At 46.5% G+C, this 14,966-nt stretch overlaps 1 protein-coding gene and 1 long non-coding RNA gene across 16 annotated transcripts in view; one reads left to right on the top strand and one right to left on the bottom strand.

Annotated features, from left to right (window-relative positions):
• Window positions 1–10,469, bottom strand: part of LOC111557818 — a 24,908-nt gene extending 14,439 nt beyond the window's left edge. Inside the window, exons 1-4 of the long non-coding RNA XR_002738170.2 lie at window positions 9,789–10,469; window positions 5,815–5,965; window positions 5,477–5,612; window positions 2,337–2,813 (exon numbers count right to left, since the gene is read on the bottom strand). This is a non-coding gene — a long non-coding RNA (uncharacterized LOC111557818). The remainder of the gene's footprint in view (window positions 1–2,336; window positions 2,814–5,476; window positions 5,613–5,814; window positions 5,966–9,788) is intronic.
• STRADA (STE20 related adaptor alpha) overlaps window positions 1–14,966 on the top strand; it is a 27,517-nt gene extending 12,551 nt beyond the window's left edge. For 14 of the 15 annotated variants that reach the window (XM_023244339.2, XM_023244335.2, XM_023244338.2 and 11 more), the window contains 9 exons: window positions 5,348–5,450; window positions 6,583–6,704; window positions 8,614–8,722; window positions 8,835–8,958; window positions 10,469–10,640; window positions 11,163–11,267; window positions 13,182–13,423; window positions 13,728–13,770; window positions 14,054–14,966. In XM_023244339.2, the coding sequence (XP_023100107.1) occupies window positions 5,348–5,450; window positions 6,583–6,704; window positions 8,614–8,722; window positions 8,835–8,958; window positions 10,469–10,640; window positions 11,163–11,267; window positions 13,182–13,423; window positions 13,728–13,770; window positions 14,054–14,206 (1,173 nt within the window). In that variant the 3' untranslated portion in view covers window positions 14,207–14,966. Of the gene's footprint in view, window positions 1–440; window positions 540–5,347; window positions 5,451–6,582; window positions 6,705–8,613; window positions 8,723–8,834; window positions 8,959–10,468; window positions 10,641–11,162; window positions 11,268–13,181; window positions 13,424–13,727; window positions 13,771–14,053 lie in introns of all 15 variants that reach the window. The other variant, XM_019818104.3, reaches the window with a different exon arrangement.

Genomic DNA, 14,966 nt, shown 5'->3' with positions numbered 1-14,966 from the left:
AAAAGAAAAGAAAAGAAAAAAGAAAAGGAAAGGAAAAGAAAAGAAAGAAAAGAAAAGAAAATTTCAACAATCTAAGATATGGTTACTTTTAGTGGCTAGTGATACTAAATTTTTCCTCTGTGGTCTATTGCTGATAGATTTCAGTTCACAGAGATACTACAGAGCTTTCCCTAGATTATAGGGAAGATAGCAAATCTCCTACCTTAAAATCAAAACCCCACATTAAAAAGTACAAAACAGAAAGTGTACTTTTTTTTTTAATTGGCAAGGGTTGGAAGACTTGTTCTGTTTCCTACTCTTGTAGTTTATTTTACCAAAGTAAATAACACCACATGTGCACAGATGTGCACAATGTACCAAGCTATTTTTGATAATGTGAATCAGTGTCTTCTAAAGAGAGAGGATAAGAACGCTTTTCTAAATAAACTTCTTCTTTTCAGATGACAGACATCTGCACCTTTGGCAGGCAGCCCCAACAGCAGAAGGGTGGTGACGTTGACTAGGAATTTCTCTTTGAGTGAAGCTTTGACTACGCTCTAGTAAGGAGCACCCTCTCTATCAGATCCAAATATTTTCCAGTCAGGAGACTAAAAACATTCCCTATATGATCAGTTAAATATTTTTCCAGATGAGAATGCCCATTTTATATAATTTTTATATTTTCACAGCTGCTGGTGTTATGCCAAGACTTATCCTGTGTGAAACCTGTGGGGGGTTGGATGTAGCATTTCACAAATATAGTCTTTGTGTGCTCTCTTGTATTTTGTTTTAAACTCTTTAAACAATGTTATTTTATGGTGCTTTCTGGATATCAGTAGCTTATGTATTTTTCAAATGCTTCAAAATAAACAACAATGCTTTTCATGGTGGGAAAAAACTAAGAAGCAGCTTTGCTAGAATTAGTTTCTCTAGACAATTTGAGATTATATATCATACTAATAAAGCTATGCTGTGCTGTGTTTTTTAAAGAGACTGGACTAAACATTTCATCCTTTTCATCTGAATTTTGTCCTTTTCTAACTCTGAAACAGTCTACTGAGCTAACCCGCCTCTCTTGTGGCGATATCTCACCAGACCTCTTCCTTTCAAAACACTGTTTTTGTTTTCCTAAATAAAGATCGGTTTCTGAGTTCAGACTTGTAGAACATCCACAATGTAGAAATTGCCCATTTTAGGAGTGTTCCCAGTGAGACAAGGACAATAACCAAGAGACAAATTCATTTCTTGCAATTCCAGATTGCCAAGAATTCATATTCCCAATTAACTAAGGAATTGTATTTCCTAAAACTAACACTTTTGAGTATTATTCTGTAGTCAACAGAGATAGTAGAAATATTTGGTCAAGTTACTACCTAATCATATCAGTAGTTTAATGCATAATTTCCTACCTTGGCTCAGCAAGTGTATGTCTTTAGTGTATTGCCTAGACAGCATGTCTTATATGCACTTCTAGCAAGGAAGAGGGTCATAGGTAATGAAAAGTATCTATCAGAAGTTTTTCCCATGGGAGTTTTTTAAAATGCATTTAGTAAGCACTTTAATCTCACAACTCCAGCTGTCCTTCATAGCCTCTTTTTCAAATTAGAGAAATATTTTGGAGTTTGCCTGGAGATCAGGGGGAAGACCTTCAAATATATAGTGGTTCTAGATTCTACCTGCTAAAAAATGCAGTACTTTCTCACATGCAGGTACCAGATTCTGATCTATAAAGTGCCCCTAGCAGCAGGGGATCCAGTGAGTGCGTTGCATGAGGGCTGGTTTTTCCAGTATAGGTCATTATGTTGAACTCTGTCTCCAGTGGAACTGGCTGGTACATGTAGCCTACTGTCCTCTTTAACTCATGGCAATGACAAGGTCATGGCCAGGAAACCTCAGCTCAAACTTGTTTAAATCATCTTTTTATGTGCCAGCATCACTGTAGGCATTGGGAATACCAAATTGACAAGACAGTCAGGATCTATACCCTCATGGAGCTTGCATTCTAATTGAGGAGGCAGGCAACAGATCAATGAACACAATAATAACTACTGTGAGGAAAGTAAAACAAGATGACATAATAAAGTGACTGAGAGCCTACTTTACTTTCTGCTCAGAGTCCTCAATGTGTAGATGACATTTAAGTTGAAATCTCAATGGTAGGGAAGAAGCAGCTATGAGAAAATAGCAGGGGCAGGAAGGAGTAGGGCAGGAATGTTCCAAACCAAGGGACTGCTGGTGTGAGCTTCCTAAGATTGAAGTGCACCTGTTCGTATGGGTCAAGTGTAGCAAGTCACAGGGATGTGGTAAGGGATGAAGTCATTAGAAGTAGGCAGGGGCCGAATCATGTGGATACTCACAGATCAGAGTAGGGACTTTGGGTCTGAAAGCCACACTCTGGGTTTTGTGTTAACTGATGACGCCGATTTTATGAGGGGTAGATTGATAGTTGAGAAAACAGGATCTGTGGAACAAGATTACGCACAGGTGGTGAGAGGTATGAAGTTAAGGTGGGACTCAAGACTAACTTAGCTTGCAGCTTATAAATTCTAAACAAATGGTAGGTTGCCATTTCAGAGCTCCTGGTTTGGGCTTTTTGCTCAAATTACTACTCTGTTTTGTCCCATAGTTGTGTGTGTGTCTCTCAGCTGGCAGAGGCACTTGGGATTATTCTGAACACCACAGTGTCAAGAAGCCACAATGGCTATAAATGTTCCTAGAACGTATTTTCAGAGCATTTGAAAACAGATAACTGTAAAAGTGAAAATCAAACCGACCTTAACTATTGATCAAGCTCTACCCCGCATACTCTGGTTTCGCCATTTTCTCTGTCCCATCTTATTTGTTGAACAGGAGAGTGACCAAACAGTAGGCAGCAAAAGAGGGAGGAAAAGAATAGAATTCACATTTACTGAATACCTATGAAACACCAGGTAGCACTAAGATCTTTACATATTTTATCTCATTTGTCATAGCAACCCTATAAACTGGGAATTATTCCATTAATGAGACAACAGAGATCCCAAGAATTTAGCGTGATTTACCCACAGTCACAGAGCAAGTGATAGACCTGAGTTCAAGTTCTGCCTCTGTCTGGCCCCAGAGCCTATAGTCTTTGCATAATACCATATGTTTTACTTAAAATAGCCTTTCCCAAATTACCTTTCCCAAAATTTAACAGATATGAGATACAAAAGGTTCTCTGGACAAGTAGATTTGGGAAATGCTAGGTTAAATTAAACAAGTTTCCTTATTACAAAACTTCTTGAAGCCATTTTATGCCAGCACACCTTGTGATTCTCCATGAGAGAGAATGCTTCATTTTCTCATTTAATTGGACGTGTAAACCATTTATATGTATTAACTGCCAAGGTCAGTGTTCCAGGCGGCCTACTTTGAGGAAATCCTACATTAAGACATTCCAGTAGAGAAATGGACAAGAGACACAAAGAGCCAATTTCACCTGAGAGAAAACCCACATGGCTAATAAATACATGAAAAGATGCTCAATTTCATTAGCAATCACGGAAATATAAATCACACTCACAATGAGATTGGCAAAAAATTAAGTCTGATTATACTAAGTGATAGGGGAAAATGGATCAATGAGAACATACATACAGTACTGGAGGGAGTGTAGATTGGTTTAACCACTTTGGGAAACAATTTTGCATTATTTTGTAAAGTCGATTGTTCATATACTCTGTAACCTAGCAATTCAGTTTCTGGGTATAAGCTTTAGAATATCTCTTGCATATACACATCAAGAGACACATTCAAATGGGTTTCTAATAGCACAGTTCATACGAGCAGAACCAAAAACAACCCCAAAAGCCTATCAACACTGGAATGGATAAACAGGTATATTCACAAGATGACTCTTACACAACCTGGGTGTACAGCATGGCTAAATACAACAATATGGATGAATCTTGGAAATATAAAAAACTGATTGAATTAGAAATTTGCTGACAGGGCTCACTTTTGGTTGAGTAGATTCCTCTTACTGTCATGCTTAAGTGGTGCAAGAGGAAGAGCCCCACTTGGTTTCTTTCCCCTTGGCAGTTCCATCAACTCTTGAAACCGGATGCCCTTGAAACGTCAGGGATCCCCAGCAAGGAGGTACCACCATGTCAGAACATTCTTGACTCCCTGTCTTCTGGCTAGTGCTGAGTGAGGGGCCTTTCTTGTGTTCACAAAGATCTTTTCCTAACTAGAGGTCAGGTTTAGGAATACAGCATATGAAATTTGAGCTGGCCTAAGGTACTCCATCTCAGTAGGAAAGAGGATCCAAAAGAAAGAAAAATATGGCCCCTAAATCACACAAATAAATTTAGGTCTGAGCCTTTTGAGCTGAAGGGAGAGTTGGTCTGCCATCAATTTTGCTGGGCACTTTTCCTTTAGGACCTCAAAGCCCAGAGGTGTGATGCCCACATCCTAACTGGTTGAGGTCCAGCTTCATTTACGGCAGGAACCAGGAAGCAGGTCACTTCCTCTGCCTGGGATGATGGCTGAGACGTGACAGCCCTGTGCCTTGCCTGCAGCCCTATGTGTTCTGTTTGCTTGCTTCACTTGAAAATGTCAGAGAATTGGGGTGTCTGGGTGGCTCAGTCAAGTTGGGCGGCCAACCACAGTTCAGGTCATGATCTCGCGGTCTGTGAGTTTGAGCCCCGCGTCGGCTCTGTGCTGACAGCTCAGAGCCTGGAGCCTGCTTCCGATTCTATGTCTCTCTCTCTCTCTCTCTCTCTGCCCCTTCCCTGCTTGCTCTCTGTCTCACTCTCTCAAAAATAATAAACATTAAAATTTTTTTTTTTTTTAAAGAAAGAAAATGTCAGAGAATGATTGGTCTGGGCTCTTGGTTTGCTCAAGAGGGTACTTCTTATGGCCAAATTTCCCCTATAGCAAAATTCAGCATGTGACCTTTGGAGTCTTGTAGTCAGGGCCCTAAAATAGGACCCCAATACAGCAGGAAATTCAAGAGAACCCCTCACTTCTCCATCCCCCTTCTCTTTTCTAAACATGACTTTTGTCTAGACATCCTTTCCCCAAGTAAGAATTTCATAATTTTTAGCAAATGAGCCAATCGTTGGAAAGGACAAGCAAATCAACAGTTGACTAGGAACCAGCCCTGTCCCCTACCCCCATTTGTAGATGGTGCTCACACTTACTGGCTCTGATGTTAGTGCTAATGACTACACTGAACATCTGGTGTTCTACATTTCTCATCGAATAGTGTTGGACCTATTTCTTTGACCCCGAGTCAGAATTTGTATGTTTAGATGCCAGTCTCCTTGTGGGTCTGAATCACCCCCTCCCCACTCCCATCCCACACCCAATTTTCTCTTATTAACCTATTTTTCTTTTTCTTTAGACCAATGAGGCGAGCTCAGAGTCGATAGCATCCCTGTCTAAACAGGAGATCATGAGTAGCTTCCTGCCGGAAGGAGGGCGCTATGAGCTACTCTCTGTCATAGGTAAAGTCCTAGCACTGCTATTTTACCTTCAGGCTCCTGGGCACTCCTGTGGCCTCCTCTACATCCCCAGATCAGCGTGTGCCAGAGGCTGTCAGCTAGTTAGCAGGACTCAGGGTGACAAAACTGGCTTTTGTGACTTTCCTTTGCTTCTGTCTTCCAAATCTGGGAAAAGAGATCATGTTACCAGGAGAGAAGCTCTTTTTTTTTTTTCTTAATTTTTTTTTTTCACATTTATTCATTTTTGAGAGACAGAGAGAGAGCGTGAGTGGGGGAGGAGCAGAGAGAGAGAGGGAGACACAGAGTCTGAAGCAGGCTCCAGGCTCGGAGCTGTCAGCATAGAGCCCGATGCGGGACCCGAACTCACTGGCTGTGACATCATGACCTGAGCCAAAGTCAGACGCTTAACTGACTGAGCCACGCAGGCATCCCTAGGAGAGAAGCTCTTTTGCAATTTTTTCTTTTTGGCTTCTGATGTCCTGGACCATAGGCACTTCAAGTGGTTGGCTGAGAAGGAACTGATAGGAGAAAAATCAAGAAATGTCAGCCATAAGGGGAATTGTTAGTGAAAGTTTTGAGTTTTCTTTTTATTTTATTTTTTTTTTAATTTTTTTTTCAACGTTTTTTTTTTATTTATTTTTGGAACAGAGAGAGACAGCATGAACGGGGGAGGGGCAGGGAGAGAGGGAGACACAGAATCGGAAACAGGCTCCAGGCTCTGAGCCATCTGCCCCGAGCCTGAGGCGGGGCTCGAACTCACGGACCACGAGATGGTGACCTGGCTGAAGTCGGACGCTTAACCGACTGCACCACCCAGGCGCCCCTTGAGTTTTCTTTTTATTATTATTTTTTTTAGTGTTTATTTCTGAGACAGTGAGAGACAGAGCATGAGTGGGGGAGGGACAGAGAGAGAGGGAGACACAGAATCTGAAGCAGGCTCCAGGCTCTGAGCCGTCAGCACAGAGCCCGACTCGGGGCTCAAACTCACAAACCGTGAGATCATGACTTGAGCTGAGGCCGTTCGCTCAACCGACTGAGCCACCCAGGTGCCCCGAGTTCTCATTTTAAATCAAGTCTCTTTAAGGCTACCTCTGTTGCCATTGCCCTTGTTCATGACATTCTCCTTTTCTTTTAGGCAAAGGATTTGAGGACCTGATGACAGTGAATCTAGCAAGGTACAAACCGACAGGAGAGTACGTGACGGTACGAAGGATTAACCTGGAAGCTTGTTCCAATGAGATGGTGACGTTCTTGCAGGTAATAAAATGTGTTGGGACACTTCAAGGATGGGCTCTTAGTTCCAATCGCAATTACAAGGCAACTCTTACATGTGTCTTCTGAAAATAGCTGGCAGAAAATGAAGGCGGACCAAACCAGGAAGTTAACAGAAGCTCTTAACGAAGAATCGTGGGCATTTGGCACTAAGGATTCTGTAATTCTGCTCAGGCCAATTTATACTCCCTTCTTCCTCTCCAAAGATGCCTTTGTGGCTCATTTATTCATTTATTTACTATTCAGAGAGGCCGAGTAACTTGCGCACAGTCACACATACTAGTGAGTGGTAGAGACAGGATTCAAACCCAGGCAGTCTTGTTCCAGATTCGGGGCAGCCTGCTTTGCTGTGACAGCCACCTTCTGGCTCTCATTGTCCTGTTTCCTGAGGTTCCTTTCTGTTGGAGAAGGAGGTAGCTGCCCTCTAGTTACAGGGGACACCACAGATCTGAGAGCAGCCGGCAGGGGCCTGGGTTCCTCCCTGACTCAGGCTTGCACCGGGAGCTCTTTAGATTCAGGGCCTGGGTCAGTGTGTTTTCAGCAGTTTGACTGCAACCTATCCCTCTTCTTCATCACAGTGTTTCCCTGAATTCATGCTCTTCTGATGGTGCTCTAACACGCATTCGTGTTCAGAGTAGTTTTGTGGGTCTGAGGATGGGACCGAAAGTCAGTCCCAGCTTAGTTATTTGGGAAGAAAGATATCTGAGTTCATTCTAGAGCATGTTGGACTTTGGGATTCTTTTTTTCTTTTTCAACGTTTTTTATTTATTTTTGGGACAGAGAGAGACAGAGCATGAACGGGGAGGGGCAGAGAGAGAGGGAGACACAGAATCGGAAACAGGCTCCAGGCTCCGAGCCATCAGCCCAGAGCCCGACGCGGGGCTCGAACCCACGGACCGCGAGATTGTGACCTGGCTGAAGTCGGACGCTTAACCGACTGCGCCACCCAGGCGCCCCAGGATTCTTTTTTAAATTCTTTGGAGCAGTAGATAGGCAGAAAGTATTGCCTGTTTGGCGTTTAGCTCATGTCCCAGAGGCCAGGACCCCTGAGTTTCTGTAGTTCTTTTGTCCAAATTCATTCCAAAATCCCATAGGTCTGACACTTTCTGTAGCTGCTCTCTCGCTCCTAGGTTGCTGGAGAAGTACCTTCGGCTGTCTAGTAGTTCGTGTTTGCTCTCTGATAACTTTGTTTCGTTGTCCTATCGATCACATTTTCCTTTATAAGAGGAAAATGTTTTTTGTTTTCCTTTTTTTATTTTTTTTATTTTTTTGATGTTTATTTTTGAGAGAGAGAGAGAGAGAGAGAGAGAGTGAGTGGGGGGAGGGGCAGAGAGAGAGGGAGACACAGAATTGGTTCCAGGCTCTGAGCTGTCAGCACAGAGCCCGATATGGGGCTCGAACCCACGAACTGTGAGATCATGACCTGAGCCGAAGTCGGATGCTTAACCAACTGAGCCACGCAGGTGCCCCAGTGTTTTTTGTTTTCTTATCTTAAAGAGGAGTTCTGTGCCTTGGCCCTTGAAGTTGAACTAAGCTTATTACTTTATAAGTCTTTAGTCAGCTGTTGGTTCTCATCATTTCTGACGTGGCGAGCTGTGACCCTCTACCGTGTTGTTAGCAGTTTCGCTGTTGGTGGGGAATTTTTCTTGAGGCTCCAAGATTGGCTAGTGGAGCCAAACGCAGGCAGAAGCTGGCAGAGCAGTGCTGGCTTCCCTGTGGAGACAGCAGAGCCTGGCTTCTCTCATGTGGGTGGCCACCTGCTTGGGCTGCTCCCAGGACTCTGAGAAGAGCTCCAGGAAAGACTGGGTCCCCATGTTATTCATGCCACCACCTTCGTGTTGAGCGTCTTCTTCAGCACCCCTTGATTCTGACTTCCGCTTACCATTGTTTTCAGGGGGAGCTTCATGTCTCTAAACTCTTCAGCCATCCCAATATCCTGCCATATCGAGCCACCTTTATTGCAGACAATGAGCTGTGGGTTGTCACATCATTCATGGCGTATGGTGAGTGGAACAGGGGTCCTGGCAGAGAGGTGCTTTGAGAACGCTGTTGTCAGCAGGTTCATGTCTGTTTCCCTTCTTTGTTACTCTTCCCCGTGTCCCCACAATTCTTCAGGTTCTGCAAAGGATCTCATCTGCACACACTTCATGGACGGCATGAATGAACTGGCGATTGCTTACATCCTGCAGGGGGTGCTCAAGGCCCTGGACTACATCCACCACATGGGATACGTACACAGGTGCATTCTTAGGCATAATCGCCCTTGACAAGAGCAGGGATCTGTGCCCAGGAGCCCTCAAGTAAACAGGGGAAGGGAGGAGAAGGTTGACTGAAGTTAGTGAAGTCAGAGTTTAAATCAAACTTGGGATTTTGTCCTTGCCTCTGACTTGGTAGAGCATTTAGCCTATCGGTGCCAACTTTCTCTTTACTGAGCAGCTCGGTCCTGAGTGCTGTGTGAGAAGAACATCTGGCATGGGCCTCTGTGCCCCACCCCCCTCCTTCCTTGGAGCACCTAAAGTTGCGTGTGTGCCCCACAGTCAGCCCTGTGCTGAGAGGCTGGGGCGAGGGGCTGCTTAATAGATGGTATTAGGAAAAGACACTCACAGTAGGGAAGCTGGACCCTTACTTAATTCCACGTACAAAGGAGCGCTTTTCAGATGGATTAAGGCCTAAATGTCTGATATAAAACTACAGACTTGGATAGAAGGAAATATTTTTGTGACCTGAGGCACAGAAGAATGTCTAGATATTTTAGAAGCACAAAACAACATATGATGGATTTGATTATATCAAGATTAAAGATATCTCTCCAAAAAAGAACACCATGGACAAAATTAAGAAATGGGTGACAGCGTGCAAGATGTTAGCTGTGTCTAGAACACACAGGAGATTAGTAACAAGGAAATTATGTGAATCAATAAGAAAAGGATAAGCAAAGCAACAGAAAAATGAGCAAAGGGTTTGAAGTTTATAGAAGAGGAAACCCAAAGGACTCTCAATATGACCAGACACTCAAATCTAATTAGAATCAGAAAAGCAAATTAAACAGGAGGATGTCACCTTACACACCTGAGACCAGTGTCATTTGGAGGCTGGCTGAAGCCCAGTGTGGTGAGGTGGGGTCTCCTGACCGCACAGTGGAAGATGGCCCAATGCAACCAGTCAGGGTCACTCGGCACTGGGGCCGTCAATGCTGCTCTGGGGGTACACCCCAAAGAAACCCTCACACAGGCCTCTCAGGGGACATATGTAGATGCCATCATTCATATCCATGGTGGTTCGAGGTAGCATCAATGTTCCTTCCTGGAAGAAGGGTCAGTAGAAGTGTTCGATCCCACCCCAGAGTGCAGGTGGCAGTTAGAAGCAAAGGTTGGTTGTATACAGGTGGCCACACGGATGGATCTTACAAACAGCACTGAGGAGTGAAGGAAGGATGGGATGCATAACACAGTACCTTTAGGTAAATTGAAAATATATGGATATCACACCATGATCCGCTTTGTAAGAATACCCACAGATTCCAAGCAGTGGTCTGTGAGCCTAAAAGAACTTTAGCAAAATATAAAGATTTAAAATCTGGTGGTATGTAAATTGGGTCATGCTATTTTCTCTTTTTTTATGCATGTATTATATTAAAATGTGTTAATGTGTATATAATATTTACCTAATATGTGAAGATCAGAGGTCTGTGACGTGAAGGGCTCCTGTGGCCCCATGACACCCTTTCTCTGCTCCCCACCCCACCCCAGGAGCGTCAAAGCCAGCCACATTCTGATTTCCTCGGAGGGAAAGGTCTACCTGTCTGGTTTACGCAGCAACCTCAGCATGATCAGCCATGGGCAGCGGCAGCGTGTGGTCCACGACTTTCCCAAGTACAGTGTCAAGGTTCTGCCTTGGCTCAGCCCAGAGGTCCTCCAGCAGGTCTGTGGACTGAGTCCTGAGAAGCCCCTATCCCTCACCAATTCACAGTTTCCCTAGGGAGCCCTCAGGAATTTCCCCAGATGGGAGTGCTCTGCTTCTGAGTGGAGTAAGGGGTTCCAGAGGGAGGGGTTCCCTGCTGGTAGGTGGACCCGGGAGGCCTCTCAGCCCATTGCACATGGTGGTGTTTCCCCTCTGTGGGGTCCCAAACTGGACCTAATGCTATTTCAGTTCCCTTCAGAGACCTTCCTTATAGGAAGAGTGAGCATTCCTGAAATACTCAGTGCTCTCCACATCCTTCCACTAAGCAGGAGTATGGGGACCCACACTTCTCCCTGCTTGTTACACAGCATCATCCATTCCTTTACAATATCAGCTACTCTTCAGTAGTACAGGCAAGGAAAGTGGGCTGGATTTGAGACAGATACTGTCTTCCTCCCCTCCAATGTTGCCCCATGCCGGTCTCTGCTAAGAACAACCGTGGCTACAAATGGAGTGATCTATGGCTTTTTTCTCCTGACTTAGAATCTGCAGGGTTACGATGCCAAGTCTGACATCTACAGTGTGGGAATCACAGCCTGTGAGCTGGCCAATGGCCACGTCCCCTTTAAGGATATGCCTGCCACCCAGGTGAGCCCTCAGCCTGTTTTCCTTCTTACCTGCCCACCACTGCCTTCCCCTGCTGTGGGAGGGGACCCTGGAGAAGGAGAGCCCAGGAGCAGGCCCGCCACTGACTGTTGCAGGGCCTGGAGCAGGTGTGCAAATGGAGGCCCACATACCATGTTGTCTACTTAGATGAATTTCATAAATTTACAAAATATGTTCTGTCCTACCTTGATAAATATACCTGGAAGGCCAGTTTCTAATTTAGAGTTCTCAGGCTTCTCGGGTTCTATGCTACCATATTCTGGCCAATACCTTTGGAACCTCCAGCCTACAAGTTCAACATCTGTTCATGCCCCTTACAATGACTGTCCTTTGGCCACTCCTTGGCACACACAGCCAGTGGCATAGTCTACCTTTGGGAGACAGACCAGGGAAGAGGCTTATCAGGCTTTATCAAGTCTAGGAAGCAAACTCGGGTCATTTCGGCAAGAATTACCTGAATCCTAAGTATCTGGAGCATGATCTAGAACTGGGAGGGGGTGGAGGGGTGGAGGCTCTGAGTCAGCCTCTCCCTTGAACCCACAGACTGCCCTGTGGGAATAGGGGCAGCTAGAGAGTGGCCAGAGGGGAGCTCTGTAGAGCAGGGGACCCAGGGAGGCTTCTGGGAGGAGGTGACATTTGAGTCTTGAAGGCAAATAGTAATTGTTTGCTGTGTGAGGAATGGGAACTAGAAGGAAACTTAGGCAGAGAGAACAGCATGTGCAAAGACCCAGAGTCAAACAGGGATAGGATCTGGGGAATAGCAATGGTTACAAATAGCTGAAGTACAGGTGCTTCTGGGGGGCTGCTGGGTGATGTTGCTGGAGCAGGAAGCCAGGGCAGAGCATGAAGGACTTTGTGTGCCACACCAGGGCATTTGGTTCCGGTCCCAAACCACATGGAGAATTGCTGAAGGCTTTTAAGCCCAGGAGTGATAGCATCAGATACATAGTTCAGAAAGATCACAATAGCAGGTAGATTAGATCTAGCAGACTCATTAGGAGGGTATGGAAACCTCAGTAAGAAGTCTAGAAAATCTAAGTAAGAGAGTCACGGAAAGTGCTCAGGAAAGGTAGGCGGCTATTTAAGGTGAACGAGAGGTACAGGAGCTGCACTATCCAATAGCATCTTCTGAGGTAGTGGCAGCGTTCTCTTATCTATGCTGCCCAGTACAGTGGCCACTAGCCACCTGTGGCTGTTGAGCATTTACAGTGTGGCCAGTGAGGTTGAGAAACTGAATTTTAAACCAAATCTCATGTAAGTATAAATAGCTACATGTGGCTGGTGGCTGCCACATTAGACAGCACAGCTCTAGAGAGACTTCTGGGTTCTGGCCTGGAAGTTCAGGAGGACAACCCCAAGGGCAGCAATCCCCAAGCTGGGGCTGTTTTGCATGTGTGGCATCAGAAGACTTTGTGGCACAGCTGCCCAAGCTTAGTCGGCCCTTGGGCACCCTGCTCCGGTGCAGCGACAAGCCAGGGCGTGTCTGGCAGGCGCTGTGTAACACACCCCTCCCGAACCACCTGGGCACAAGAGACTGGGGCTGGGCTCTAAAGACAATGACCTGACAGCCGCCTTCACCCTAGGGTGAGTGCTCTACAGTTAAAAGGACATGAAGAAGTCTTATAAACGGGAGAGAAGACGGGGACCTTCCTTGCAGCCATGGCGGAAGGGTGCATTCTTGCAGGCCCTCTCCTCCTCTTCCCTTTGGCTGAGCTGGGGTATGGCTGCGGAGCCAGTGGCCAGCATACCTTTGAGAAAACTAGACTTACTCCACTTTTCTTTTCTCTGCTCCCCTAAACCACACTTGTATACTGGGAAAAGTGTATTTGTGAAGAAACTCCATAGATCTTCCAGGGCCCCCCCCTCCAGCCCGCGTCCTGGCTCTGTCCTCCCCAGATGCTGCTGGAGAAGCTGAATGGCACCGTGCCCTGCCTGCTGGACACCAGCACCATCCCTGCCGAGGAGCTGACCATGAGCACCTCACGCTCAGCAGCCAACTCTGGCCTGAGTGACAGCCTGGCCACCAGCACCCCCAGGACCTCCAATGGCGACTCGCCCTCCCACCCCTATCACCGCACCTTTTCCCCCCACTTCCATCACTTTGTGGAGCAGTGCCTTCAGCGTAGTCCAGATGTAAGGTATTTCCTGTGGGCTGGGAGCCGGGCTTTGTGGGGGGCAGAGAGGGCCTGGGGGTCGAAGGCAGGGTTTGAGAGGATTCATCTGTTCTGTGGAGGGCTGGGTTCCTGGAGGAGTCCTGAGCTCCTGCGGCCAGAGGGATCAACACAACGGTTTGCTAAGAAGCGACCTGGGTAGCTCAGGCTGTTGTTTCTTCTAGAGCTGAGGGAAGAAGCAGAGGGAGCCTGGGGATAAGGTGTGAGCAGCAGGATTTGGGAATCCTGGGGCACAGGGGTAATGCTGGGCTCTCTTCCCCTTTCTCCACAGACCAAGTGCCAGTACCCTCCTGAACCACTCTTTCTTCAAGCAGGTATGGTAGCACTCTGCTGAGGCTCCCTGGGATTTTCTTCTTGCCTGTGCTTCTAACGACCCTCAACCCCCTTAGCTTCGGGGTCCTTAGGTGTTCTCTCCTCCTCCCTTTGAATCAAAGAGAAATGCCCAGTTTTCTGAAGCCCCTTAAAAGCGCTGTGCCTTCCTCTCATAGAGATTCTTGGCTCTAACAGTCCAACTGTCATGGGGCCATAGTTCTTGCCTGATGGTGTCCTGGGACCCAGAGCAACAGGATCCACCCCTAACTGCCTCTCCTCCCTCAGATCAAGCGGCGCGCCTCAGAGGCCTTGCCTGAGTTACTTCGCCCTGTCACCCCCATCACCAGTTTTGAGGGCAGTCAGCCTCAGGATCACAGCGGGATCTTTGGCCTGGTAACAAACCTGGAAGAGCTGGAGGTGGACGACTGGGAGTTCTGAGCCTCCGAAGAAGGTGCACGTTCTCAGTCCTGGAACATGTGAGCCTCAGGGGCCCTTTCTGAGGGCCGGCCACACTCCCACCCTCCCGGGTGCAGGTTGGGTAGAAAAGACATTTCTGCCAGGAGAGTTGGCCGCTTACTCACTGGGAAAGAAATTCTTGGAGAGAAACCTTTTTTACTGCTCCAGGACTTCCGAGACACCAGGGAATCCCAGCAACCGGTGATCAGAGGCCAGAAATCTGACATTCCATCCTGGGAGTTCAGGCAACCTCTTCAGAAGAAAGAGATGCTGTTCTGGCCCTGGAAGGCTAAAGGCCAAGCCCAGGGTTTGACTCCTTGACCTGGGGACTGTGTGACTTCCTCTTCTCACTGTAGCTGTCCTACCAGCCTATTGCATTCTCTCCCTCTGCTCTCAGATCTTACAGGTCCGTGGAGGGGTAAGCAATAAGCCACCTGCCCCCCCTCTCCAGCCCCCAGGCCTCTCCCTGGTAATTGAAGGGAAGGGCATTTTTTTTCTTGTTAAGCACCAGGTCAAGGCTGGGGCAGTCCATCCTCACCCCTTTCATCACTTGTGCCCCAACACCTAAAGCCTTCCCATAGTTCATCTGTGCAGCTCATCCCTTTCACACCATCTTACTGCCTCCTGCCAGCCTCCTTGAGGCTTTCTCCAAGGCCACAGTGTCTTGCCTAGCCTGAGGACTTAAGTCCTTATGCCACGTTAGTTTCATTGCCAGAACAAATTAAACATTTCAGAGAACCCA

Source organism: Felis catus, chromosome E1 (assembly GCF_018350175.1).
Source record: "Felis catus isolate Fca126 chromosome E1, F.catus_Fca126_mat1.0, whole genome shotgun sequence".
In the NCBI taxonomy this organism is placed as follows: domain Eukaryota; kingdom Metazoa; phylum Chordata; class Mammalia; order Carnivora; family Felidae; genus Felis; species Felis catus.
The sequence above is the reverse complement of the archived record's forward strand: the minus strand, read 5'-3'. Positions and strand labels throughout refer to the sequence as shown.